The sequence below is a fragment of the Maniola jurtina genome, chromosome 16, assembly GCF_905333055.1.
Source record: "Maniola jurtina chromosome 16, ilManJurt1.1, whole genome shotgun sequence".
NCBI classification, from domain to species: Eukaryota; Metazoa; Arthropoda; class Insecta; order Lepidoptera; family Nymphalidae; genus Maniola; species Maniola jurtina.
Window position 1 is genome coordinate 2975629 of NC_060044.1, and position 27901 is coordinate 3003529.

At 35.2% G+C, this 27901-nt stretch overlaps 2 protein-coding genes across 10 annotated transcripts in view; one reads left to right on the forward strand and one right to left on the reverse strand.

Moving 5' to 3' along the window:
- Positions 1-608: 608 nt before the first annotated feature.
- On the forward strand, positions 609-20843 carry LOC123872921 (indole-3-acetaldehyde oxidase-like). Its single transcript, XM_045917522.1, has 16 exons — positions 609-664; positions 5333-5502; positions 6131-6291; positions 7347-7729; positions 8653-8876; positions 10220-10322; positions 13263-13390; positions 13893-14183; positions 14941-15225; positions 15730-16220; positions 16647-16830; positions 17202-17397; positions 17872-18641; positions 19205-19397; positions 20198-20311; positions 20674-20843. Exons 1-16 carry the CDS (start codon positions 622-624, stop codon positions 20742-20744), a joined length of 3807 nt encoding a protein of 1268 aa, XP_045773478.1. The 5' UTR covers positions 609-621; the 3' UTR covers positions 20745-20843.
- A 5576-nt stretch (positions 20844-26419) lies between these two features.
- The window catches only part of LOC123873151 (uncharacterized protein CG43867), a 386310-nt gene continuing 384828 nt past the window's right edge, over positions 26420-27901 (reverse strand). For all 9 annotated transcript variants that reach the window (XM_045917862.1, XM_045917867.1, XM_045917864.1 and 6 more), the window contains one exon: positions 26420-27779. In XM_045917862.1, the coding sequence (XP_045773818.1) occupies positions 27378-27779 (402 nt within the window). In that variant the 3' untranslated portion in view covers positions 26420-27377. The remainder of the gene's footprint in view (positions 27780-27901) is intronic.

Genomic DNA, 27901 nt, shown 5'->3' on the forward strand with positions numbered 1-27901 from the left:
TTTTTTGTATCGAAACTTTTTAAAGAAAAAAGCAACTCAACCAATAAAATAAAATAAAAACTCTATAACTTACTTGTGAATAATAGCAATGAAAAAGTCACAGTTTGATTATACGTGTTATTATGTGCCTGATTGCGGTGAAATTAAAGCCACTTTATGAGCAATTGTGTTGAAAAATATATCATATTTTTTTAACTAATCCGTTGTAAGGCGATTTTAATTAATCAAGTTCATATACTTAGTAAATTTTTAAAAAATGTCTCATATTGAAATTATTAAATAAAATTTGATTATTAAAATTATTTTAAACTGAGGGATGGAATTTATCAACTAAAATCAGCTAAAAATCAGTTTGCATCCTTGACACGAACTGATATTTTTTATCCCGAGAAAACAAAGGGTTAGTGCTAGTTGTAAAAAAATCACGTGCAAAAATTTGCAGCTGTATGTAACAGCTGCAAATTTCTGATACCATCCAGTCACAATTTAGATCATTGCGTCAACAACTTTGAGGCTTTAAAATGGCATACTTACCGTTAGGTAGTATGCATGTTACGAAGTTATAAATAATGATATCTTAAAGAAGCAAGGCTTTAGTTTCGTACTCGAGTGCATATCGTTATGACCTACGTAAAGTTTACTGTGAATGGGAAAAGATGTACAGGTATTTATCGAGATAACTTTCCACCTTTGATTGTTTAGTAATGTACCTAAATTTAAACGACTTTCTGAAGACCATACAATCTGGAGCCACTTTTTTCTTATCGATCAACAAAAATAATTACACGTTTTGTTGTTGTTGTTAGAGCAGTGTTAGAGTAACACATACCTACTGAACGTGTTTCATTTAAAATTTCATGATATTAACATGCTAGTGTCTAAAAAATTACCAAAGTATGTACGAGTATAATCTACATTTTAGATTCTATTTCATATTAATTAATATTAGAACTCTGTAATAATATTATGGGTACGATTTGCCTAAAATAAAGAACAAATGTTCTTATTTCTTTTTAAATAAAAATAATATTATTAAATAGTTATTTTATTTATTATTTATTTAATATCTCTTATTTATTTATTATTTCATTATTACACTATTTTTTAAAAATGTTTACAAAAATAAAATAACAGAAATAACAAAAAATTAAATAATAGAAACAACAAATAATGTACTAAAATTGTTATCGCCGTCGCTTGAATAGTGCATGGATAGAAATACATACATTAGTCGGTAAGTGAACCGTGGCTTAGCGGTAAAGGCGATACCCAGGAGAGACTCAGTTTAATTCTACTGGTTACGAATTTTTTGACGTTTTTAAAATAATTTCTAATCACCTGCTTAAATTCAAGTAGGTACTTTTTTCATCTGAACGTGAGATAATGTAAGTTGAAGAGCATAAAAAAATTATAACAAGAACAACATAAAATATACTTAACAAAAATAAAATATAACAAGATTAATAACAAGAAGATTAATTACAATCATTTTCTCCATTGATCTTGGAACTTGTATCGCGGAAACCTTAATACAAAAAATGTAAAGAAAAATAAAAAATATAGTATAATTTTTGATATGCATTGAATAATTTACTTATTTTGAAAAATTATTTAAAACAAAAAATTTGGAGCAATAATTATTTTTATTTTATTTTTATCTTCGAAATTAAAAAAAATCTGGGGCCACCAAAGTTGTAAGTTTAGAGTTTTAGACCATATTTGTGAAGAGGGCTGTCTCAAAACTAAACGAGTTAGGAATATGAAGTTCCAGTATTTTACCATTTTTAAACAACAAATACTGAAAACAACATTTAGGAAACAGTTTGTAAGCTGTGACCAAAACCAACGAACATTTTTTTTTTTTTTTTCACAGTCGTTGTTGCGATGTTCTAGCTTGGAAAAGAAATATTTCATACACCCCACACATGATGTTTATAATAAAATTATGTACGGAACACTAAAAGAGCGAGGTCCGGTTCGCACTTGACTGGTTTTTTATTCTGTGCCTGGCGTGCAATGTTCTTACCTGTAGAATTTCTGTCTGCCCTTGTTGAAAACGAAATCTTGTCCTCATTTAACGAAATAGATATTAAAGGATATTAGGTAGGTACATTAATATTTTTATTCCAAGGTGGATCTACCAATCCTGCAATCAGTTGTAAAGCTAATTACTGAATGATCGCTTTAATTAAAACGTACAGTGGCTATGGATTAAAAAGTAATAAAAAACCGACTTACAATCTTCAACTACCTAAGTATATTACTAACGTAAGCATAGATGATACTTCTACTAAGTTTTTATTACAACATTATACATTTATCAATACTTAATATGTTACGGGTGATTATCTATTCTATAAATTTCCTATAAAACATCTGCAAACTTTTTTCATAGAAATGCAACCTGCTAACTAATAAATTATTGGAACAAGTGAAGATAATTTCTTATTATTATACAAAGATAGTGTTTTTAAAAGGTTAAAAATAAATACATACTCGTACCGGGACAAAAAATATCTTGTCTGTCTAGACTCTAAACTGTAGGTCACTGTGCTCGTAAAAATCTGGCTTTGATCTTATTCATTAAAAATTCATTAGTCTCCATCTTTATACCTAAATAACGTGCGTTCGTATACAGGTACAGGTAAAATTATTTCATTTTAATGATACATTTTTTAAATGCTTTAATCAAGCAATTTGGATAGGAGTTCCTTTTTGCCTTACCTATAGTTTGCACTCCAACGATCCTTTGTATTATTTTCGTGGAGAAATCCTTCATGGATACCACTGCGCCCGGGTCGGAATGGGGGTCAAGTCGGTCTCTTACCGACTAAAACCCCACGGTACCCCACGTATTGCCTGGTGACGGGGCCACAGAGAAGACTCATGTGGTTGGGCTGCGGGGCCGGACTTCGTTTGCGGAGCCCTGCAACCAAAGACGTTTGCCGAGATAGACCTCCGGCACCAATGAAATCCCCCTAGACAGTAGGTACACACAAACTGAGGCGCCCGAGGAACGCAATGGTGCACCTCCCGACTCGAGGACTATTCTCCTATTGTGCGACATAATCCCCGTATCTGGCACCCGCCTGCACTAACCGCTGAAAAACCTATGAAAGATTAAACCATGCTAAGTAAAATCGTGGTCATTTTTAACCACGATTGACCATAGGGATAGTTACCCAATTAAGTGTTATATAAAAACAAAAGTTTAAAACTTGCTAAGAAGTACGAATAAGATAACCTCACCACAAAACAAAATACGAAATACATTACGTGATTACCTACGTAGTATTTTTTGTCCACTTGAAAATAATAATAATAATAATATGCATACTGGCGTCTTTTGCCGTGATTACCGTAATTTGTCGCGGTAATCATCTTAAGAGTCCGTACACACTGAGATGCAAAATATTTTTTATGGAAAAGGTTTTAAAAACGCCGTTACCAAAATTAATAAAAATTAAAATGCTTAGTTATAATAAATTATTAGTGCCTTATGTTTTCTACCTAAGTATTTTGGTTGGTGAACATGTAATTACTAATTATTACTAATTGGTTTTACGCACGACCAATTTTCCTTTATTTTTATGTAATGCAACTACGCGTTTACTGAGGTATACCTAGATAAATAAATGAGCATCGTAGTCAGTGGTACCTACTCGTAGGTACATATCCATACTATCCATACTAATATTATAATTATGCGAAAGTGTGTCTGTCTGTCTGTCTGCTACCTTCTCACGGCCCAACAGTTTAACCGATTCTGACGAAATTTGGTACAGAGTTAGCTTATATCCCGGGGACGGACATAAGCTACTTTTTATCCCGGAAAATCAAAGAGTTCCCACAGGATTCCTAAAGACCCATTCGCTCAACCGATTTGTATGAAATTTGGTACCGAGGCAGCTTGCGTCCATGTTTTTGACATAGATAACTTTTTATCCCGGAAAACCAAACAATTCCCACGGAATCTTCAAAAACCTAAATCCACGCGGACGAAGTTAGTTTAAGCATCCCGGCTTCGCTCGTTCAGAGTTCCTGAAAATGTCTTTAGTGGGGGTCTAGATTATATAACTACTAGCTGATGCCCGCGATTTCGTTCGCGTGGATGTGAGTTTTTTTTAATTCCCGTGGGAACTCTTTGATTTTCCGGGATAAAAAGTAGCCTATGTGCTAATCCAGGGTAAAATCTATCTCCATTTCAGCCCAATCCGTCCAGTAGTTTTTGCGTAAAGGAATAACAAACATACACACACACACACACACACACACACACACACACACACACACACACACACACACACACACACACACACACATATAAACGTTCTCTTTTAAGTGTGATACAGTATAATTATATACTAGTATAGTCTATATACTACATAGAGGTACCTTTACATATCTACCAACTACCAACCTACTTTGCTTAGGTATCTATATCCAAAATCTCAAGCTCTCAAGCGGTTTTAACATAAAAACTTTAACATAAAAACCAGTCACTTCTTATTTTGTTTAATGATTTTGAGTAGTGCCACACCAGCACAATGCACTTCGTCAATGTCACGTAGAAACCAGTCACTCCATCTTTTTAATTTACATATGTGCAATAATTGTGCATCAGGTAAAAATATCGAAGCTTTTATGTAGGTATAGATAAGATAGGTAGGAGAGCTATAATTAAATATGTAGGTACCTCTCTGGTACAGTGGTGAGCGCTGTGGTCTAAGTGGGAAGTTCCGGGTTCGATTCCCGGCACGGCAATTTGGGAATTTATATTTTCTAAATTGTCTTTGGTCTCATCTGGTGGGAGGCTTCGGCCGTGACTAGGTACCCTACCGGCAAAGTCGTGCCGCCAAGCGATTTAGCATTCCGGTGTGATACCGTGTAGAAACCGATTTAAGGGGTAAGGGTGTAAAAGAATTGCCATAACCCTTCCAACTTAGCCGGCTTCCATCTTAGACTGCATCATCGCTTACCGTTACCATTAGGTGAGATTGCAGTCAAGGGCTAATTTGTATATAAAACAAGTGTAAATTAAAAATTCATAACACCCCCGACAAGTGAAGGTTACAGTAACTAGAAAAGAGCTGATAACTTTCAAACGGCTGAACCGATTTTCTTGGATTTTAGCTAAGAACACTCTCGATCAAGCCACCTTTCAAACAAAAAAAAACTAAATTAAAATCGGTTCATTCGTTTAGGCGCTACGATGCCACAGACAGATGTATAGATACACAGATACACAGATACACACATCAAACTTATAACACCCCTTCTTTTTGGGTTGGGGGTTAATGAAATAAATCTGAATAAAAATTTATCCTTTCAGTGACCTGCGATGTCCATCGGGAGACATCCCTGTACACCTACCTCACATACCACCTGGGCCTCCCGGGAACAAAGGCTATGTGCAGGCAGGGAGTGTGCGGAGCGTGTATTGTGAAGGTGACTGCGCACAGAGAGACCAGTGGCACCGTGGAGACTTTCTCCGTTAATTCTGTAAGTTTCTCTTTCTCTCCCCTGGGTTGTATTTTCCTTCGCTAACCAAGAAACCCCCTACCTTTATTCAGATAGTGATGACGGTTCTCTTGTAGTAATAATATGATAGAATCCCAGATTCTCTTCCACACAACTAATACCTATTAAGAGAGTACATTGAATACCTTGGAATATAACTAAGTAATATAAGAGGCTTTCTCGTGAAAAAAGCTCTAAGTAGATACCTAAGTACTACGAGTATGACTAAAGACATAATAATATGTCGAGTCAAAAGTTAAAACTCGAATTGATAAACTTAAGTCTAGACTGTAATGATAGTTTTAAGTTGTTCAAATATTTTGAAAAAACTTCTATGTTTAATGATTTCTTTAGTACTGGGTCTTCTTCCTACTTTAAGCAAGGCAAAGTAATTATAAGCTTGTTGAACTTAGACTTTTAATCCACGAATAGTTTGTCTCTACCTATGATAGGTACCTACCTATAATTCAACATAATATTTTTTTTGTAATAAGTGCAGTTACAAGAATTTAGAATTTTTGTAATCAAAGAAACAGATCTTGAGAACAAAAAAAAACTTGTTACGAAGGACTAATATCCATCTTAAAGGTTTTCAAATGATTTCCCGCAGTGCCTGGTGCTTGTAGTCTCCTGCAACGGATGGGATATCACCACCGTAGAGGGCGTCGGCAACAGACTGAAGGGCTACAGTGAAGTACAGAAACGCATAGCCGCTTTTAACGGCACCCAGTGCGGATTCTGCACTCCTGGATGGGTGATGCATTTAACTAGGTAAGATTTACTTTCATGCGTCCTTAACTAGACCTTAAAAGCCTCAGATATCAAACTCAGGGACCAAAGTCAATATCGGTGGATGACGAAGAGTTTTTAGTCCAACTTAACTATTAGCTTATATTGTTGTACACCTGGGCAAAGACCTCCCTCTGATTTCTCCACAACTGTCTATTCTGTGACTCTTCGGGCTACGAGTATCTCATCCCGCCATCGACACCTCGACCTGTCATCACAGCATTTGGGAATCCAGAAAGAAGCAGATTTTGCCCCAAAGTCATCTGGCATACGACACACATGGCCTACCCAGTTCTAAATCTAAGTTCCGGAAAAAATCGTACATCTTTTGTGCAGGGTGCGGATGAGGTTGTCTTTGTAAAAAATAGCGGAAAATCGGTTATTTTTAGTGAGATATAAGCTAAATCGTTACTCTGATAAATACTTGACGACCAAGGTTCCTAGAGAACAATAATTTTATAGTTGTACTCACAATAAACTTACGTCAAGGTTAGGGCTGTAGGCTTCGTAATAGCAGCAAGTAAGTAAATATATGTTTGAACAGCTATTCTATTCAACATAAGTACATAATTTCAAAATTTAGTTATTTGCTTTCACGCGGTGACAAATAACTTTTAATGGTGCTACGTCGGAGGATGGTAGAAATTTAAATAAATATACACAATACCTACTTTTCTCGTATTTTGTTTCATGTGATAAAATTTTAAGTTTCGGCTAAATCGAAATGGATAATCAAATATGAATTTCGTCTCCATGATATTTACGAAATTATCTGAAAGGGAAGTTCTACTCCCCAATAATGTACGCGTTAGCTGTTGTGAATTAATAATAGGGAGGATATTATCAAGTATCGACTTTGGTTCTCATTGAATTCTGGGATTCAACTCCTCAATCATCATAATTTTTGGCGTTGGTAGAATCCTTGTATTGATCGAATTTATTTATGTAGTTATGAATAGGTAACTTGAAAATTGATACGGATTTTCTGACTGACCTATTGTCGCTGAAAAGATGTTAATAATGTTTTAAACTTGCAGTCTTTTAAACAAGGGCCTCAATATGGCTGAATTGGAGAACTCGTTTGGCTGCAACACTTGTCGATGTACAGGATATAGGCCAATCCTAGACACTATCAAATCGTTCGCTGTGGATGCCAGTCCTGCGCTATCCAAACAAGTTGAAGACATAGAAGAACTTTCTACCTGCTTCAATGACCAAACCAAGATTTGTGACAGAAAGTGTTCTACATGCAGCGATGGAGATTGGAGCTTAGTAGACGCTTTGAGCGATCGTAAACCAATCATACTAAACTACGGAAAAACTAACTTTATTAAAGTTTATACCGAAGACCAGATATTTACTATACTTAATTCTTATGGAGCGAGAGATTATATGTTTATTGATGGAAATACTGGAAAAGGTATGTCTAGTCTAAATTGATATGCTTTAGTGCTTTTAATGTTATTATCAATGATATAAGTTTCATTATCTACTTGGAAGTTGCTCTAAATAAAAATACTGTGGGTATTAGTGCTGTACAAATTTTAGATTATCACACTATCACACTAATATTATAAAGGAGAAAGTTTGTATGTGTGTGTGTGTGTGTGTGTGTGTGTTTGTTACTCCTTCACGCAAAAACTACTGGACGGATTGGGCTGAAATTTAGAATGGAGATAGATAATATCCTGGATTAGCACATAGGCTACTTTTTATTCCGGAAAATCAAAGAGTTCCCACGGGACTTCGAAAAACCTAAATCCACGCGAGCGAAGTCGCGGGCATCGGCTAGTATGTACATATTTGGCTGAATTAAACAATAAACGAATAGGTATCCCTGCGTAGGAGACTGAGGGGTGTCAGAGCTGATAAGTGTTGTGAAGTAAACACAATAAACGTATACGCGACAGATATCAGCGAATCCAGATCTCAAGACCAGCTGCATAATATAAATATCTGGCTGTCATAGAACTTTCTGGTCCTGCCAGTTCTCTGATACTGAAGTCTGATAGTTTGCGGGGTCTAGTACAAGATGTAAGGAGAAAGTGCCTTTTGAAGTGCTGATCTTACAATTTCTCATGTCAGCATCAGCACCAGAAGCGGCCGTATGATCCGGCAAATTTCTAATAAGTCTTCGGTGTCTAGAACAAACTGTATAAGTAGAGAATTCTTACAATACGTATGCAGCCAGCTAAATAATACCCTCGGGATGATGTTGAAGGCTGTAGGTGTCCTCTGACTCTTAGCCAAATATTCAACCAACCCCCACATTCAAATTTTATATATATATAAATTCATATATATATATATATATATATATATATATTAATCCTGTTTTCACAGCTACAATCGAGGATTTTGAGTATCCAGCTACTCTGATCGACATCAGTGAAGTGACTTCCTTGAAGGTGTACCGCTTCGATCAGAACCTTGTCCTAGGTGCCAACATATCACTTGAGGACACGCTGGCATTATTCAAGAGTACCGCAGTAGCTATGGAGGAATTTGGATATTTAGGAGAGTTCGCGAAGCATTTTGATTTGATAGCTCAGATTCCAGTGCGAAAGGTGAGTGATCATTAAATTCATTTTTTTTCTTCTGGGGAGGAAAACATCCCTTCGGACTTCTGCCGGCTGGCAGGGTGTGTCTGACTCGTATCGTAGGGACTAAAATAACCTCCCCATGTCGTCCAAGGTGAGAATGGAACTGCGTGGCATTACTTCGTGCTGACCTTCTAAATATCGATCTCCTTCTTTCTCTCTCTCTCTTCTCTTCTAATCATTATAGCCCTCAGCATTTGGCTATATCATTGCCAGGCGTCTAAATTAAACTATATTCATACTTATATATTATACATATGTTTGGGCTGCCTGCTAGCTTTAACAGCCCATCCGTTGTAGGTGAATTAATGTAAATATTAATTGTATTATTTGAAGTAAAATTGGCCATTTAGCAAGGGTATAGAATTAATTTCGTATATCAAAACATTATTAGTAGTCTACGTGCGTCATTTGTAGAGTTATGGTTATTGTACAAAAAAGAACTTAGATAATATTAGGTACCATATTACATGTACGTAGGTATCTAAAGTGTAACGATCTGAAACTAGTCTTTTATTGGTTCATATTTTACATTTTTAGAGTACGTAGGTAGATATGAGATACTAGGTAGGCTATACTTATCAGTTATCTCTTCTACTCTTAAATGCGGTTTTATCTTGTCTCTCTCATTACCGAGCACAAATCTCTGAATCTTAATAATGGCCCTTTAGGAAAATCAGTTTGACACCCCTGATATAGGTTCATCTGAACTAACTCAGAAAAGTCAAAGTAAGATAGTATACCTAGATCTCAGCCTAAGTAAAGTGTTTTAGAGTCCAAGAAGAATATTTATTGGGTGTGTATTTATTGTTGGTGAATCTATACATATAATAAAATTGTAGAAAAGTGGTGTCTGTACAATGGAAACATATAAAAAAAAAAGTAGCAGGGGTTGTTATTATATCGATGCCGAACCCGAAATTGTAATTAATTTTTTTTTGTCTGTTTGTCTGTTTGTCTGATTGTCTGTTTGTCTGTGTGTTTGTGCACGCTAATATCAGAAACGGCTTATTCGATTTAGATACGGTTTTCACTAATATATTGTAGTAATGTATTGTAGTAAGTAAGTAGTAATATATTGTAGTATTGTAGTATTGTAGTTGTAGTAAGTAATATGTTGTAGTATATTGTTAAGTGTAACATTTAGTGTTTATTTCATGTCAATCGGTTCATAAATAAAAAAGTTATGTCAATTTAAAGAATCACGGCGAACATTTTTAACGTACATGCTGCCCGAAAAGTCACTATTCCACGCGAACGAAGTCGCGGGCACAGCTAGTCTAAAATAAAAACCATGTTTTCACATTCAGTTGGACTCACTGGCGGGAAACATAATGCTGAAGTACAGAGACCCATTCTATCCATCTGACGTGTTTGTACTGTTTGAAGCAATCGGAGCCACTATCACCATACGTAAGTTTTTTCACTGCCTATCTAATCTACTTCTTCTTCTTCTTCAAGTGCCATCTCCTATCGGAGGTTGGCAATCATTAAGGCTAGCTGGATTCTGTTCACCGCTGCTCTAAACAGTGACCTTGTACTCATGTTAAACCACTGGCGAAGGTTCTTAAGCCAGGATGTTCGTCTACGGCCAGGTCTACGTTTGCCCTTTATTTTGCCTTGTATTATCAGCTGCAGCAGGTCCCAGATATTCGAGCTTTTTCCTTTGCACACATTTGAGTAACTCAGTAGACTTCCCCACATTTATCTCGGTCTCTATCGATCTAATCTACAGTGAACGCAAAAGTAAGAACGCAGACCCGCTAGGTGATTCGCTAACTCAGTGTCTTACACTGAATGATAGGCACCGAGGTTGGTTGGTTCTACATTGCTGCTTCATTGAGTGATATTAAAATATTTGTTCTTAGAAAACCTTCAATTGTTTAAAAATGAGCTCGGTGACTATCATTCACTGTTAGGTAGACACTGAGTTAGCTAATCACCCCGCAGGGCGCGTTTGGAACCCTCGTAGCTTTAGTTTTAAGTTTACGTAATTAATTGTCACTACAGATATTATATTATAAATCAAAAGGAGTACCTACTAAACTTATTTTGAATGATTTGAATTTGAGTTTAATTATGGAACCGGCAGGATTCAAATCTGTTGCATCTCCCTGGTTATCCCGACCGCAGCGCCTTTGACCGCTTGAATACTGAATCCTACATATCTTAAACTTGGGAGTGAGTGAACCGTGGCCTAATAAGGTCATTAGATATTGGTATACATAATCATATGGTATAGAGGGTGTTAAGATACCCAGGTGGACGCAGGTTTGACTTCTGCTGGTTCCATAATTTTTGATATACCCTATTTATTTAATAAAAAACCGGCCAAGTGCGAGTCAGACTCGCGCACTGAGGGTTCCGTACTCGGGTATTTTTCTAACATTTTGCACGATAAATCAAAAACTGTTATGCTTAAAAATAAATAAAAATCTGTTTTAGAATGTACAAGTAAAGCCCTTTCATATGATACCCCACTTGGTATAGTTATCTTACTTTGAAAATTAAAAAACATTTTTTTTTCTGTGATGTAACCACAAATTCACGGTTTTCGGATTTATTCCTTTACTTGTTCTATAAGACCTACCTATCTACCAAATTCATGATTCTAGGTCAACGGGAAGTACCCTATAGGTTTTCTTGACAGACACGACGGACGGACGGACTGACAGACAGACAGACAGACAACAAAGTGATCCTATAAGGGTTCCGCTTTCCTTTTGAGGTACGGAATCCTAAAAATTATTTATCTTGAAGTGTAGGTAGGAAAAGACCACTAGCTATTAAAGTATTATAGAAATTATAAATTCAGCACCTTCGCTGCTACGGTTACGTAGGGGAACTGTGCGCAACCTACAAGCATTAAAATCGTAGGCCTTAAAAACCACCGTAGATTGACTGCTACAGTATGACGATCTTAGAATATTAGACGTAATAAGTAATAACTTTACCTTAGCTAAAACTTATCTTGTAACGTAGTCCTATAAAGTGTAATAAATAATAATATTTCCATATTACTTACTAAGGGCCGATTTTTCAATTAACAATTAATGACTTTTATTTAAAGAATAAAGACGTTTTAACAGATTTCCTATACAAAAAGTGACAAAACCTCAAAATTCAATATTAATTTATTCAATTTATTGAATAACAGTTTTAAAAGATAAAAGTTATTTGACAATTGAAAAATCAGCCCTAAATTAGTAATTTTAATTATTATTCACTCGTTGATGCCTGCGACTTCGTACGCGAAGATTTAGTTTCTGAAATCCCGTAAAATTTTCCGCGATAAAAAATAAACTCCAGGTCTTTAAAGAAATCCATACAAAAATCACGCTGGTCCGTTGCTCCGTTGTGGCATAATTGAAGAACAAACCCCACACTATCACATTTATATTATGGGTAGTGATGTTTATGCACGTCACCATAACTATTTTCTTTTTTAAACCGGTTTGATCAGCTTAGTTACATTTCGATAGAATTTGCAATTACCTAGGTATAGGTAGGTATATCATCGAACCGGAATTCGGTAACGATATCCTCAATCTTTTAAATAAGGACATTGAACTTGTTTTCGCCATCAATTATACATTGAATAGGTAGGTAGGTATACACGTAACCGTAAACTCGTAATTACATTCTTATCTGTCTAAGCACCCATTACTTCACCTCTGTCCTAATTATCGGGGGTCCTAATAAAATGTAATATTATATAGCGAATAGTTAATTTATTTGACTTTCTTTGGCTAATTCTTATTTTATTTTCTCTATCATAGTCTCTATCTATACTTATTGGACGTAATTTCTGAAAAACGTTCCAACCACCCAAAATTGAGATACCTACCAAGAAAAAACTGATTACAGCTGGACTATTACGGTAAAATGATATCTCATTGCAAAAAAAAAATGTCCAGGATATACCTACTTAATCAGGATATGTCTTCGTAATCGCCCAGCTATAGATAAAAATCAGTTTTTTTCAAAATAGGTAAGTATGTCCATTGTCCATCTAGGTTTGTGGGTTGGAATGATTTTCAGGAAACATGCCCAAATTATTATTACCTGTTAGTAGGTGTATGATAGGAGTTTTCTTCAAATTCTGATAGAGAAAGATAAAATGCTCTTCTGTCCACTTCAGTTTTTCCTTCTTTTTAATCGATTTAAAAAAAGGGGGTAGGTATGTGTACGAACTGTTTACCTATGTGTATGTCCGTGATTATTATCTCAAAATCTAATGAACCAATTTTTGTTTTGGTCCGAATAAATCAAATAATGCGTGGGTCCCAGACCTTTCCACTATTTTTCATGTGCATTCTTCTTATATCTCTATCGCATTTATAATTTCAACAGGTGACGCCAATAACGTTAGAACTTCATATTCTATGGAAGATTTTCTACAAACCGACATGCGTGGTAAATTGATCGTGAGTTTCCAATTGCCACCACGCGGTTCCAATCATTTGTTTAGGAGTTATAAGGTGAGTAAGAAATAATAATTGTATTAAAATCTTCTAACATTTCCTCAAAGTGACTTGTGAGCAGCCTAAAATACGAAAAACAAATTTTGAATATGATTATTTGAAGCCAAAGCATTGTCAATCGCAACATTTGCTGCACCAGAGAAATTGCATGCGTTATCAGCTTTTTAGTGTCCGATTTGTTGATCCGCTCCTTGAATAAACCCTCGTTGAAATCTGTTACACCGCAGAAGAAAATCAAGTTCCACAATTTGCATGTGTGTGCAAAAAAAGATCTGACACAATGGGTGGTTGAAGTTACAACCACAGGCACCTAGGTGAAATTGCCTGTAGGTATGTACCCGATAAGGATACGAAACTGCAGATTTTTATTATGTATTCAATAAAATCGGTTCCACTATAAACGTAGTTAACATTGATGAACTTAAATAACCCCTTTTGGGTTAGGACAGCTTTCTCTATGACCATGTAGGTATAAAATTGGAAATTATGTTTGATTCAGATAATGCCGAGAAGTCAAAACGCTTTGGCCATCGTTAACGTGGCATTTAGCGTCAAACTGGACACCAGTTGCAGTTCTATAGACTCGATACGTATCGTGTATGGCAACATTGCACCCGATTTCATACACGCCAGCCGCACGGAGGCATATTTGAAAGGAAAGAATCTATTTAACAGCACTGTGGTGCAAGGAGCTATTGAGGTGTTAAATAAGGAACTGGTGCCAGTGGAGAAGCCTCCGGCACAATCTGCGTGGACAAGGAAGAAGATGGCAATAGGACTATTTTACAAGGTAAGTAATTAATAAAGCCATGTTTGAAAAATAACTCAATATATAAAAAAACTCCCGACACAAAAACCTCTATAAAAAAACTAGAAAAGAACTGATAACTTTCAAACGGCTGAACCGATTTTCTTCAATTATAGCTAAGAACACTCTCGATCAAGCCACCTTTCAAACAAAAAAAAAACTAAATTAAAATCGGTTCATTAGTTTAGGAGCTACGATGCCACAGACAGATACACAGATACGTCATGTCAAACTTATAACACTCCTCTTTGTGGGTCGGGGGTTAAAAAAGAGCAACTAAACTAAACTAAACACTAACAATCCTTACTACTGTAAGTAAATCATTCGACAACATCGGTCAACAAAACAAAATCTTTAATTACTTAGGTGTCTATTTGAGGAAAGAAAGTTAGGGGGCCATCCATAGGGTAGAGAAAAAGTACCCACATTAAAAGATTTTTGAAACTATTTGAAAAATTTGTAATACGGACCGACGATAATTCCAGTCAAAGGATTATTTCATAGCATATCCTAGGGTTAGCTATCTACAATATAGCGCTCGGGGAGAGTGTAGCAATTTATTAATGAACAAGAAATTCCAGTAGCTACGTTTTTTACTTACAAACTACAAAATAACTTATACATTACCAACCTATAAATTGACAAACATTGAACGGAAGGAAAAACAAAAACCAAGCAATAGGTACAGATTTTCCTAATTTAAAAGATTCTCAAATTCATAGTTTACGATTTTTTTCAGTTCGTCCTTAATTTAACTCCAGAGGGAATAGTCTCTCCACGATACCTATCTGGCGGTCAACTAATCGTCCGACCCGTATCCAGCGGCACGCAGGTGTTCCAAACAGACCCCACGCTGTACCCCCTCAATCAGCCCGTCATGAAGCTGGAAGCTATCATACAAAGTTCCGGTGAAGCCCAATACGTAAATGGTATACCACCATTGCCTTATGAAGTTCACGGGGCTTTTGTGTTGTCTACAGTCCACAATGGCGCTGTAGATAACGTTGATGTTGCAAATGCGTTGGTAAGCTTTAACGTTTAAAAAACAAATAAATTATTTCATTTAAAATCGTTTCATTCTAGCTTCAAAGCATTTCATTTCAATCATTGCTAAATTTTTTTATTCGATGACAAGTAGCTCATGACTACGATCTGATTTGGTGTGATCATCAATTTAAGATAGGAGCGGACTAAGCTGAATGGAATTTGGTAGTTTTCAACCAGTCCGTGATGAAACTGAAAGCTATGCTACAAAGTTTGGCGAGGCTCAATATGTAAATGGCATACCACCAGTGACGCCAAAGCGAGTTATCCTGGGTGGAGTATAGATTTCCACGTGCACTTGTACCGAACAGTTTAAAAGTTTGGCGGCATGGTTATGTATTAATGGTGGTAACCACAGACCAAAGATATCTCGAATTGATCCAGCCAGGATTAGTACCGGGGACATCCCAGCTATAAAACTAACTACAAGTACATTGTATTTTTTGATGATGCTGAAAGCATGTAAACTAATTCGTATTTTCAGGATTTAGAAGGCGTCTTGGCTGTGTATACGGCTAAAGATATACCAGGAAAAAATTCTTTCACCTTCCCCGGTATACAACTTCAAACGGAAGACGAGCCAATTCTGGCAGATGAAAGTATAAAATACTACGGACAACCAGTAGCAATAGTGGTAGCAAAAAGTCACCAGTTAGCCATAGACGCAGCTAGAAAAGTCAAAGTTACATACAAGAATCTTGTGAATACGGTTCCAATTTTAACTATTAATCAAGCTAAGAAATTCAGTGATAGTATCCTATCGGGTCCGACAATCGAACCAACAGGTAGAGGACAAGATGTTAAAAAAGTTGTTAAAGGCGTGTTCGACTTGCAAGCTCAGTATCATTATTATTTGGAGCCGTTGGCATGTGTTGCGATCCCGCTTGACAAAGCCATGGAGGTGTATGATACAACACAATGGATGGATTTGACGCAAATTGCAGTAGCACAGTGCTTGCGAATGCAGGAAAGCGAGTGAGTTCATGAGATCATATACAGTCTGTACTGGTGGTATTCTATAGTGAAAGTTTAAAACCCAAACTTCTGTTGATTTTAATTTTACAACTAAAGCACAAAGAAAGAGGTTGCGATCCACGCTCTGAGGCCTACCTGGTCCAAAGGTTGTCCATCGCCATTCAGCGGGGCAATGCTGCCAGCTTGATGGGCACTTTTGGTCCAGGGGCAACCAGGGGTGGTCTTTTTGACGATTCGATACGATAGGAATTCTATTTATAATTATTAATTTTTAATTTTTAATTACTTAAAGCACAAAACACTACGTTATAGTTACCCAAGTTTATTTTCTGAGTATTTTTTTTAATGGTTCATTTTCTTTGTGGATGTCTCAACCAAAAAGTTTGTTGGTAAGGTATCAAGTAACCAAAAACATTTTACTTTCAGTATCCATGTTAAAGTTCGTCGCTTGGGGGGAGGTTTTGGTGGGAAAATCAGCCGTAACGTGCAAGTAGCGTGCGCTAGCGCAATTGTTGCGAAGAGAATGGATCGCCCTTGCAGATTCGTTTTACCATTACCGACCAATATTACTATAGCTGGAAGAAGATTGCCTTGCCAGTGTGAATATGAGGTTTTGTAAACATTTCTTTATTCTTTGATTTTAGTTAGTTCTTAGCTGCGATTTAAGTTTTTAAAGATCTCGTAGGAACTGTTTGATTTTCCGAGATAAAAAGTTGCCATATGTAACATGGACGCAAGCCACTCGTACCTCGATACCTTTCATACAAATCGGTTAAGCGGATGGGTATTTAAGAATCCCATGAGAATTCCTGATTTTCCGGGTTAAAAAGTAGCCCGTAGCGTTCGTCCTCGGGATATAATCTAAATAATTAAGTAACTGCTGGGCCGTGAAAAGGTAGCAGACAGAGAGACAAACGCACTTTCGCATTTATAATATTATTGTAGTACGGATTGGTTTTGATATTTGAAGATTTATTTTAGGTCGGAGTAGATGACAACGGGAAGATTCAGTACTTGAACGCAACAATCACAGAGGATGATGGCTTTACTCACAACGAAAATATTTTGGACTTCGTCATCGGTGGCTTTCCACACTGTTACAATACTGAATACTTTAATTTTAAGACGTACGCTGTCCTTACTGATTTGCCTGGCAACACTTTTGCTAGAGCCCCTGGTGAGTTCAATTTAAAATAAAATCGTAATTTAATAATTTAATAGGAAATTAAAGAAAACCCGGTCAAGTGCGAGGCGGACTCACACACGACGGGTTCCGTACCATCGTACAAGAAATTTCAAACCAGTGGGATAAAAATTTATTCCTCCAACAAGAGTATAGCACTGCACTGCAAGTTAATGACAGACAGCGCCATCTTAATGTGATTTAGTAAACTGATTATTTGGTTATGTCACACTAATTTTAAATATTTTTTTGGAATGTAACCACAAAATCACGATTAGCGGATTTTTTTCTTTACTTGTTTTATGACTTTGCTACCTGCTATATTTTATGATTCTAGGTCAACGGAAACTACCGTATAGGTTTTTGGCAGACAAGACAGACAGACAGAAAGACAACGAAGTGATCTTTTGAGATATGCAACTGTAAAAATGAAACAAAATAATAATCGTTTAAATTTAATATCTATAGGAACACTTGAGGGCATCGTGAGCATGGAAAACATTATGGAACATATAGCCGTTGCTGTAAAAAAAGATCCGACCGATGTTCGTTTAATTAACATGAGAACTGAAGACAACGATTTACCCCAGCTCATAACTAACTTAAAAGCTAAAGCTGACTATGAAAAGAGGCTAAGAGATGTCAAAGAATTTAACAAAAACAATAGGTGGATGAAGAAAGCTATCAAAATCAACGTTATGCTGTTCCCCGTGCTATTTTATGGAAACTACACAGCTATGGTATCCATCTATCGTGGTGATGGTACAGTAACGGTTACAACAGGTGGCATTGAAATGGGTCAAGGTGTTAATACTAAAGCTGCTCAGGTGTGCGCTTATGAATTGGGAATACCACTCAAAACAGTATCAGTCATTCCCCACTACTCTTTCGTAGCAGCGAATAATGTTTTTTCAGGCTCCAGCATTGTAAGCGAATGCGTTTGTTACTCAATAATGAAAGCATGCAACATTCTGAAGGCGCGACTAAATCCTATAAGAAATCAGATGAACAGTCCAACATGGTTAGAGTTGATAACAAAAGCTGGGGCGGATCTAGTAGATTTGACTGCATCGTACACGATGACTGACCAAGAGCCGGATTTGCAGAACTACAGTGCGTTTGCAGTTTCAATTTTGGAGGTACAACTGGATGTACTATCGGGCAAGTTTCAACTGAACAGATGTGACATATTGGAAGATGTTGGGTTGAGTGCCAATCCGAATATTGATGTTGGTCAGGTAAATTATGTTTGCAATATTACAACCGTACGTATATATGTATAATGATTGAGATCATTAATCATAATAATATTATAGTCGGGTTTTCCTTAGTTTTCTTTGAAGATAAACAATTAGCAGAAACCGAAGACGCGTTTCTAACAACGTGATTTGCTTTAGACTTTCTGGAGTTAGGTTTTTCATATGTTTCATGGTCAGTTTGTGGCAACAATGTCGTATGGGACGCATAGTAGTGCGCCTTTTGCATTTCAGGGAGAGGCTACTTCGGTGAAACGTTACTCGTGTTTACCTTTTTAAATACCGATTTCACCAACGTGGAGTAAAGTTTCACCGAGGAATAACAGTTTGGACATAATGACAGTTTCTGTATTGAAAACCTGCCAAAATATCTTTACTCTCGAATAAAACTTATTTTACGTTGGTGAAATCAGCCCTAAGTACCTAAACTAAGGAAACCTAAGGTATAGAATTGTGATATTTGAAAAAGGGCCTAAATGATCTTTTTATTATTTAATTTAAAACCGTCACTTTGTTTTATTTAAGGATAAACCTTTTTTTTTCAGGTTGAAGGTGCTTATGTGCAAGGCTTGAGCTATTTGACATGTGAAAAATTTGTTTACGATAAAAACACAGGCAAGTTGCTGTCGAATGATGCGCTTGAGTACGAAGTGTACCTGGCTAAGGATATTCCAGTTGACTTCAGGGTCTACTTGAGATACAATTCCAGGAATCCTAAAGGCGTTATGGGGTCTAAAGGTAAAAAGATTTATTAGGTAGGTACTTTATAACCCGAGTAGGTGCCTATGCGCCTAAGAGTTTAGTAATGTTTGCCTCATAATTGCCAAAAAATATGTTTTGTCACGATAAGATTTAAATAAGGTTTAAAAATTTATTTGAATTTTTTTGAATATTACTAATTTATTTATTGAAGGTAGTTTAATAAAATCTATATTTGACTCATTCATTGTCATACGATCTGTCGCAAGGAGACCATCTTGGTAGAATTTCTATAAATGCGGGTGTTTTGATGGTCTTTATGACAGTCTGCGTCTGAAAATTAACTATTTAAGCCGACTGGATTATTGAATAGATATATTTACCTTCAGTGTTTAGATCATAAACTGGGCAAATAGATGTTCGCTTCGCCCGTGGCTAGTTACCACCCTACTGGTACGATGCCGTGTAGAAACTAAAGGAGTATGGGCTTAATGAAAACTGCGGGCTAACCAGGAAGGGCTTCCAGGTTAGCCCGCTTCCATCTTAGATTGCATCATAACTTACCACCAGGTGAAATTGCAGTCAAGGGCTAACTTGTATCTAAATACTTTTATATTTTATATTTTACTGTACAACTTATGTTTATGTTAATGCACGCTGTGACTGCCCGTAAGTGGAGTTGCATAAGAGCCATAGAATGTAAGGAACAACATGTATAATTTAAATGTGTAACTCTGTGGGCGGTACTATAGTAAATAAATAAATAAATAAAAAGAAAACATAACACATCCAATATTATGGCAGCAATGTACCTACTTTAGAAATATATTAATTTGCAGCCGTAGGAGAGATGGGGGTGGTGTCGTCGCACGGTGTGATCTATGCGTTGAGACAATGTATCATGGAGTCCCGCAAGGATTCTGGATACGATCCTCATGAATGGATTGATCTTGGTAAGGCTACCTTCAAATTAACGCTGCGCCATACAACCACACCGCGCCGTCCACGTGGCGTGGTGTTACTTCAGAGGCGGTCCCATTTTAGTTTGGTGAAGATCTGATAACCATCTTCGGAGATAGAGAACAGAACTCCTCAACTCCTAATATTGGTACTTTCAATTGTATTTTAAACAAACCTTTGAGCATTTCGGCAATGAAAGTGTATGAATTTGTTAGTGATTCTCTCAAATTGTTGTAGTTTTAGGTTTAACTAGTTTAATTTTAATTTAGTTTGTACCGATGAGGCTGGCATACCTATAGGTCACCTTAAAAATATTAGAATAAAAATTAAAAAATCTTTTTTCTTTGCTTTCCAGAATTACCCCTTACAGCGCAGTCAATTTTGAAAGCGTTGGATGTTAAACTTACCGAGATGGAGTTGGCTTAATTCAGAAGAATTCAAAGGCTTATTAGGGATTTCAGACGTGTCTGGTTGTGTGTTGCTTTTACAATGTTACTTAGGATAATTTATAAATAAGTACGTGCAATCTCAGTGGTTTTTGGTTGTTAAAATTTTTTCGTTATTGTTTTAATGAAATTATTTTTGTTGAAAATTAAAACTTAATGTTAATGTTATCGTTTTAATCGAATAAGGATGCCTTCAACTTGAAGCTGTTTTGTATTGATTTGACACATCGCGCATCACCCAATTCCAATCGTAATTTAAAGGCATCCTTGTAAATAACCTATCCAAAAGTCGATCCATATCATAAATACGAAACTGTGTTTGCTTGCCCCTCAATCGACGTAATTTTTGAATTGATATACCTACCTAGTTAAAGACGGAGTTACCTAGTTAGAGACGGATACACTACTTTTTATTCCGGACAATCAGAGTCCCACGGGATTTTTATGAACCAAAATCCACACAGGTTAAGTCGTGGGCATCAGCTAGTTTAGTAGCTATTTTTTTCCATTCCATTCAATCAGTCTGTATATGCGTCTACTGCTTGACATAGGCCTTTCCAAGACCGCTCCAACAAACACGGTCCTCCGCCTTCCTCATCCACCCGCTCCCCGCTACTTTCTTTAGGTAAGTATATTGGGATTTTAAAAGGTCCATGTTGAATCAAGAATAAAAACAAAACTATTCGCATCGATAATACACGTTTATTGTTGCATCATAAAAAACTCATCCAAATTCCAAATTCAATCAATCATACAAAAAACTTAGGCCCTCACAATATCACATCGAAGTAGGCCTCTAACAAAATAATAGAAAAAAATATAGAAGTACCATAAAACCAATTTCTAATATAATTATTATACAACCAAAATACATTACTAATAAAAATTACATTATAAAAACAAATAAATACCTAAAAATAAATTATATTGATCATACAACCAAATTTCACTTAAAACAATTTCCTACATAATAACAAAAAAAAAGAGAAGTTTCTACATAATATTACAAAAAAGTCCTATAAAAACATACATACATAATAATTAGTTGTAATAATATATTCTAAACACATTAATATCAACAGTTTATTATTTTTTTGTGTTATGCAAAAAGTGCAATCGAAATATTTTATCACCTGCGAGCTTATTATAATAATACTACGTAAAATCTGATTTTATAAAAAATTGTATGTAAATCCTGTATTTTTATGCCTAGTTTCTTGCTGGTTTTTCATTCAGAAAAAACTTTTCTATTTCTAAAAATAAAATTTCATGAAAGCACTATAATTTATAGCAAGATTATATTATTTAAGAATTGAATTGTAGAATTGGCAACTTTTATAAAATCAGATCTTATACGAACTGATAGTGACAAATACGCGATTTTAGACCTTATTTAGTAACACATTAGGATGCCTATCAACACTAATATTGCGAGTTCATTAAATATCCACGTTCTAAAATGGTTTATGGTCCATGTTCTACACAAATAAAATAATATGTTATGCTTAATATTTAAATGAAAAACCTAAGTCATTTCAAAAGATAAGTGAAAGCTTGAAGGATGGAACTGCAAAAAACTAGCCCTTTAATTAACTCGCAATATAAAATATGTAATAGGTTTTGATAGGTTTAGCAGAGTTTCCCAAACTATAATAACCATGCTCTCATTGAGCGCCCATTTCATACCAAAATTATCCATTATCATAATAATTAAGTTCTAATCAAAATTTTATATTTACAACCTTTTACTAATACCCCATTTTACCAACTTTGCGCTCGGGAATGGTATTGCAGTTTGGGAACCACTATCCAAAAATGTTGATAGTACCTAGCATACTGCATTACAATCAATGTAGGTTCAATTTTGACAGTCGATTCCAATCGTCAATTTGGAAATTGTCAGATTCAACTGTCAAAAGCAGTCCTATACCAGAAAACAGTCCTAGGTATAAACAACAGTGGAATTTGCAATTATAGGTACTCAAGATATAAACTGTAAGAAAACAAACTTATATGATTCATGACAAATCTATAAAAAGCCAGATTTGACACGTTTGTTCACTTAAGTTCCACTCAAGAGTCAAAATATTCTATTCTACAATATTTCACATACATCAAGCTACAATCGCATATTAAATACACATTTAGTTCGGCCTATGAAGCGATTTGGTCGAAATGGTTCATGCTTTTCTCTATATGGACAATGTATTCTATAATTTAGAAAACTACATCTAATTAGTCGCCATTTTGTTTCATAGCTCTTTACAATTAGCCCGTTTTGATGCTATTCTAACAATATACCATGTAGAAAGTATAATTTTGCCTTGGATGAGACGTAAATGTCATTTTGGTTAACGAGGGCCCATTTTGTGACGTATAACTTTTCATATTAGATCTATACTTCTAGTGTAACTGTCAAATTATTATGGAAATTGTAACATTAGTCCATATAAAATAACAAAACCTCAAACAAATGTTTGATGACTTAAAATCTTACACTCGGGGCCCAGTCAAGTTACACGGCAAAAAATTAGTTATTAATAATAATATTGCGAGTTTATTGTATTGTCAAAAAATATAATAATAACTTCACCCTAATTAGATATTCATACATATACATACCTACATATTCGATAGTTGAACGCCTCATACAAACTAACCGGTAACTTATAAAGGGCATTTATATAACTTTTACAAAGTCTTTGGTTCAAGTGACACAGAGTAGGTTAGATACAGAGGCGGTCTTTCGACCGCCTCTGTATCAATAGGGTCAACACAGATCATTAAATTGTAATTATGTATTTATAGTCTATACATTTCTTTGAATACCTAACTCAGCCATCGTCATCGCATTGTATTGTGCAAAAGAATTACAGAATTATATTCACATAGTAAGCTGGTAACATGATTATTTATTAATATAAAAAAATCACTTAATTTTTTACAGTAGCTTTATGTAAATTTTTACTCCTATGCATGATGCGTAGTATATTTTTAATTTCTTTGCAAGCTGCTTATAATGGTTTATAAACACTGGTAAATATAAATAAATTAAATCAATATAATTAATTGAATGAAAGTTGTATTATGAAACTAAGCGCAGACTATAAGCGGGATGCTTCGCAACGTAAAACCAATGTTCATTTTTATATGTACATAATTACATGATTCGTCATACAAATAGTATACGCAAATATTAGCGAGTTGTTTGACAGACATTCTATAAATAACACAGACCCTCATCTATACACTTTTTTAAATCTTGCGTTACGTTCCCGTCTAAATAGGCACGAGCCTTAAAATTTACAGTCAGCGTTATAACGTTTGGTATGACAATTTCAAAAACTTACGATTTCCAGTAATATGCAATAAATGTATACAATTCGAGTATAAGAGATTCGTTGCAGATCTTAGGATGTTAATTGCTATCAGTCGATATTAATTGTAATGTTCTTTAAGGCCTAAGTATTCAACTAGATAGTCTATTCCCTATGACTTTCAAATCGCCCGTTAGGCCTGATGTAATATCGATTATTAAGACGATTTTACGATATTTCCAAACAATGATAAAACAAAATTCGTTAGTCAGCCCTTAGTCAATTCAATATATATTCTAATGTGTTATGGATACGATGTTTATAAGACGGGCTATAAAAATACCGTTATGATTTTAAATCCAAAAAAAAGCATGATGCTAATTCGGACACAACCGATCTTACCACAAAAACTTTAGGCGAGGTAAAACACTTTTATCCTTTACCACGCACGTGTTTGAAATTTTCGTGATACGAGTAAGACAGAACTTGTCTTATAAGAAATAAGACAAGTTCTGTCTTTTACCACAAAAACTTTGACCATAGACAAGTTTATCCTTTACCACGCACGTTTTTACACGCACGTATTTAAGATTACGCCTAAATTTTTTGTGATAAGTTTGATGACAGAACGTGTCATCACTCTTACAAAAAAATCTTTGGTCGCAGTTAAAACGGACGGTGAAAACGTGCATGGTAAGGGATGAACGAGTTCAACGTCTGTTTACGGATAAGAAGTGATATTCTTTTCACAAAGTTCTAGATTCTAGAATATTAAAAATAAGTTTTTTGTCTAAGCATTGTGTACGAACGAATTAGCACCAAAGTAAAGTCCATAGGTACACTTTAAAAATCCTAGCTCATTGAATGCTTCCTATATCGTGATGCTAATACTCGGATTACTACTCGATTCTATATCATATACTACTGCTACTCGTCCTCTACATAGCACATATTTATTATACCCTGCACATATGTATATAGAAGATCTATCAGGCCAATATATTCAAATTGGCCATAAAATGTTGATGGTAACGTAAGCACGAGTCAGATTCTGAAAGCGCGTAGTTCAATCGTGTAGTTTAAAATTTATAAAGGCTCAAAGATTTACATACAAAATGCAAAATTGTGCTAAAATAAAGAAGTTATTTGCGTACTTATTTTTCTTTAACTTCGTATTCGTGTTTTTTTGCATACAAAAAAACACGAATACGAACCATTCGGTCCGAAATTCGTGTTAAAAAAAATCAAATTTGTTTTTTTAAACGAACGTATTTTGCTTAAGTATATAAAAACACGAATACGAACCGAATAAGATTGAGTGCACAAACGCCCTAACGTTAAAGAAAAATGAGTACGCAAATAACGTTTTTATGTAAGTTTAATTTGCATTTTGTATGTAAATCTTTGAGCCTTTGTAACTTTGAAACTACATATTTTTACGTAAATCTGGCAAACAATAGACACAGATATCAGTTTTTAGAACGTCGTGCCTACATTCACTACAGAATCAAACTTTCTTTGTATTTAGCTCGTTCCGAAATACATTTTTCTTACGATTTCCTATAATCAAGATATTTACTAACAAATTAATCGTTGAATTCACAAATTAATCCAAGGATTATACATTTCAATCTACGTAATCTTGAAATGTCGGTTAGACAAAAGGAAACACGATTTCTAATTGTTAAATAATGATGTGTTATTATTTGTTTCAACTGGGTATATTACTTTTATGACCAATTTTAATATAATCGCTTGATAATTCATTTTCGTATATATTAGCTACACAATTACCTAAATAGGCTATCGGACTGCGTTAGAAAAACATTCGTTTATAAATATAAGCACTTGAAGCATTAGCAACCGTTTTTACTTGCTAAGAACATTTTTACTTTCCGGTTACCCGTAATGCTTGATGCACGGTTGATGGCGAATCACTATACATATTTTAAGGGGTTCCGTACCTCAAAAGGAAAAACGGAACCCTTATAGGACCACTTTGTTGTCTATCTGTCTGTCTATCGTGTCTGTCAAGTAAACTTATAGGGTACTTCTTGATGACCTAGAATCATGAAATTTGTTAGGTAGGTAGGTCTTATAGCACAAGTAAAGGAAAAAAATCCGAAAACCGTGAATTTGTGGTTACATCACAAACCAAAACTAAAATGTATGAACAAATAATAATTAGTATTTTCAATTTTCGAAGTGAAATAACTATACCAAGTAGGAAAGGGCTCCTGTACATTCTAAAACAGATTTTTATATATTTTTATGTATAATAGTTATTGATTTATCGTGCAAAATGTCGGAAAACATACCCGAGTACGGAACCCTCGGTGTTCGCGTCTGACTCGCACTTGGTCGTTTTTTAGAGTTCCGTACCTCAAAAGGAAAAACGGAACCCTTATATTTTGTTGGTTTATTGGTTTGTAGCAGTTCAATCGCACTCGGTAAAACGGGCGGCTGGCATTACGGGTAACCACATTGTATGAACACTTATACTTGTAAGTATTTAGAAAACAAAGTATAAACTAATAAAAGCCAAATATATAAAAAGGCTGAATCATTAGCTACAAAATATGAGGTATATTCAAAATTATCGTTTTTTACATCGCACAGGAATGGTGATTTTTTTTTTCGATTTTCATAACACTACTGTTTCAAATGTTAATTAATTAATATCATTATTTATTGATAAAAATCATAGTTATTTATACTAAATAAAAAAATTATAAGTATCAAACAAAAGAAAATGTAAAACTCTTGATTAATAGTAATTAAAATGATTCAAATCACCTAAATAATGTCAGTTGTAGACAGAAAAATGCAACTTTTAACCTAGAAATAATCAAAAGCGTCAAAGTTCCTATTCAATCAAAAATAAAATGAACAAATTGAAATTAACTCATAAAACACTTTTATAAGTTTATATATAAAATAAAATGCAATAAATTGGTCTATTTTTGGGGCTAAAGTCACATAAATCCCAATATTCGTCATATTTGGATAATTGTATGTCTATTATTTCTATAGTCCATATTGCATAGTAAAAATAAAACAAACAAATTAATACATAAAATAAATAAACTGATCCAACTTCGTCAGTAATCTCCATAAAAACGCGGCCCTATACCCCTCTTTTTCACATCTTTTGTATTTAAGTTCCACTTTTTTTTTTACACACGAACGCAATAATCAAAAAACTTATTTTAATCAACATTTTAAACAGCCGTGTTACACTCACTAACACTTAAAACATTTAAAGTCACTTCACACGTCGCAACTTAAAACCTGAATCACGCCACCCCACTGTCTTGTGTGTGACTGCGTTTCTTTTCACTCCTATGATGGTCCGGAGTGGATTTTAATATGTCGGGCTGCCCGTGGGAATGTGCCCTCGCTTCTAAATGTTGGTTAAACGTTGAAGTGTGGGAACTTAGAGTTAATGTTGCATTTCTATCAGACCCTAAAGTCATTGTTGTGGCATGTGAGTTTAAAGTGTTGTGATGATGGTGATGTGATGTTGTTAAGGGGTGCGGGAGGGTGGATGGTGTGGAGTGAGGGAGGGTGGAAGGAGGTTTTCTGACGCTCCGATGGCTTCCGTTTCTTGTGAGGGAGTTCATTTGAGGAGTCCCGGTGCCTCCGGTGCGTATAAGCGCGTTTTTATAGTCCGCTATAAGATGGGTTAGCTCTACCATCTGTGGACAAAAGGTTTTATTCATTGAACTAAATGCACAGATACTATATAGAACAAGTCGCTAGATAAGGTGTACCATATAAAGTGACGGTTATTTTTTGTGCCGATTCAAGCGCCCCAATT

Bases quoted from the DNA above. Each gene is read 5' to 3' on its own strand.
- LOC123872921 (XM_045917522.1), top strand. From the start codon at position 622: ATGACCTACGTAAAGTTTACTGTGAATGGGAAAAGATGTACAG. The intron at 6,292-7,346 runs GTAAGATTTACT...TTAAACTTGCAG, and splicing joins TGGGTGATGCATTTAACTAG to TCTTTTAAACAAGGGCCTCA. The intron at 10,323-13,262 runs GTAAGTTTTTTC...TAATTTCAACAG, and splicing joins CGGAGCCACTATCACCATAC to GTGACGCCAATAACGTTAGA.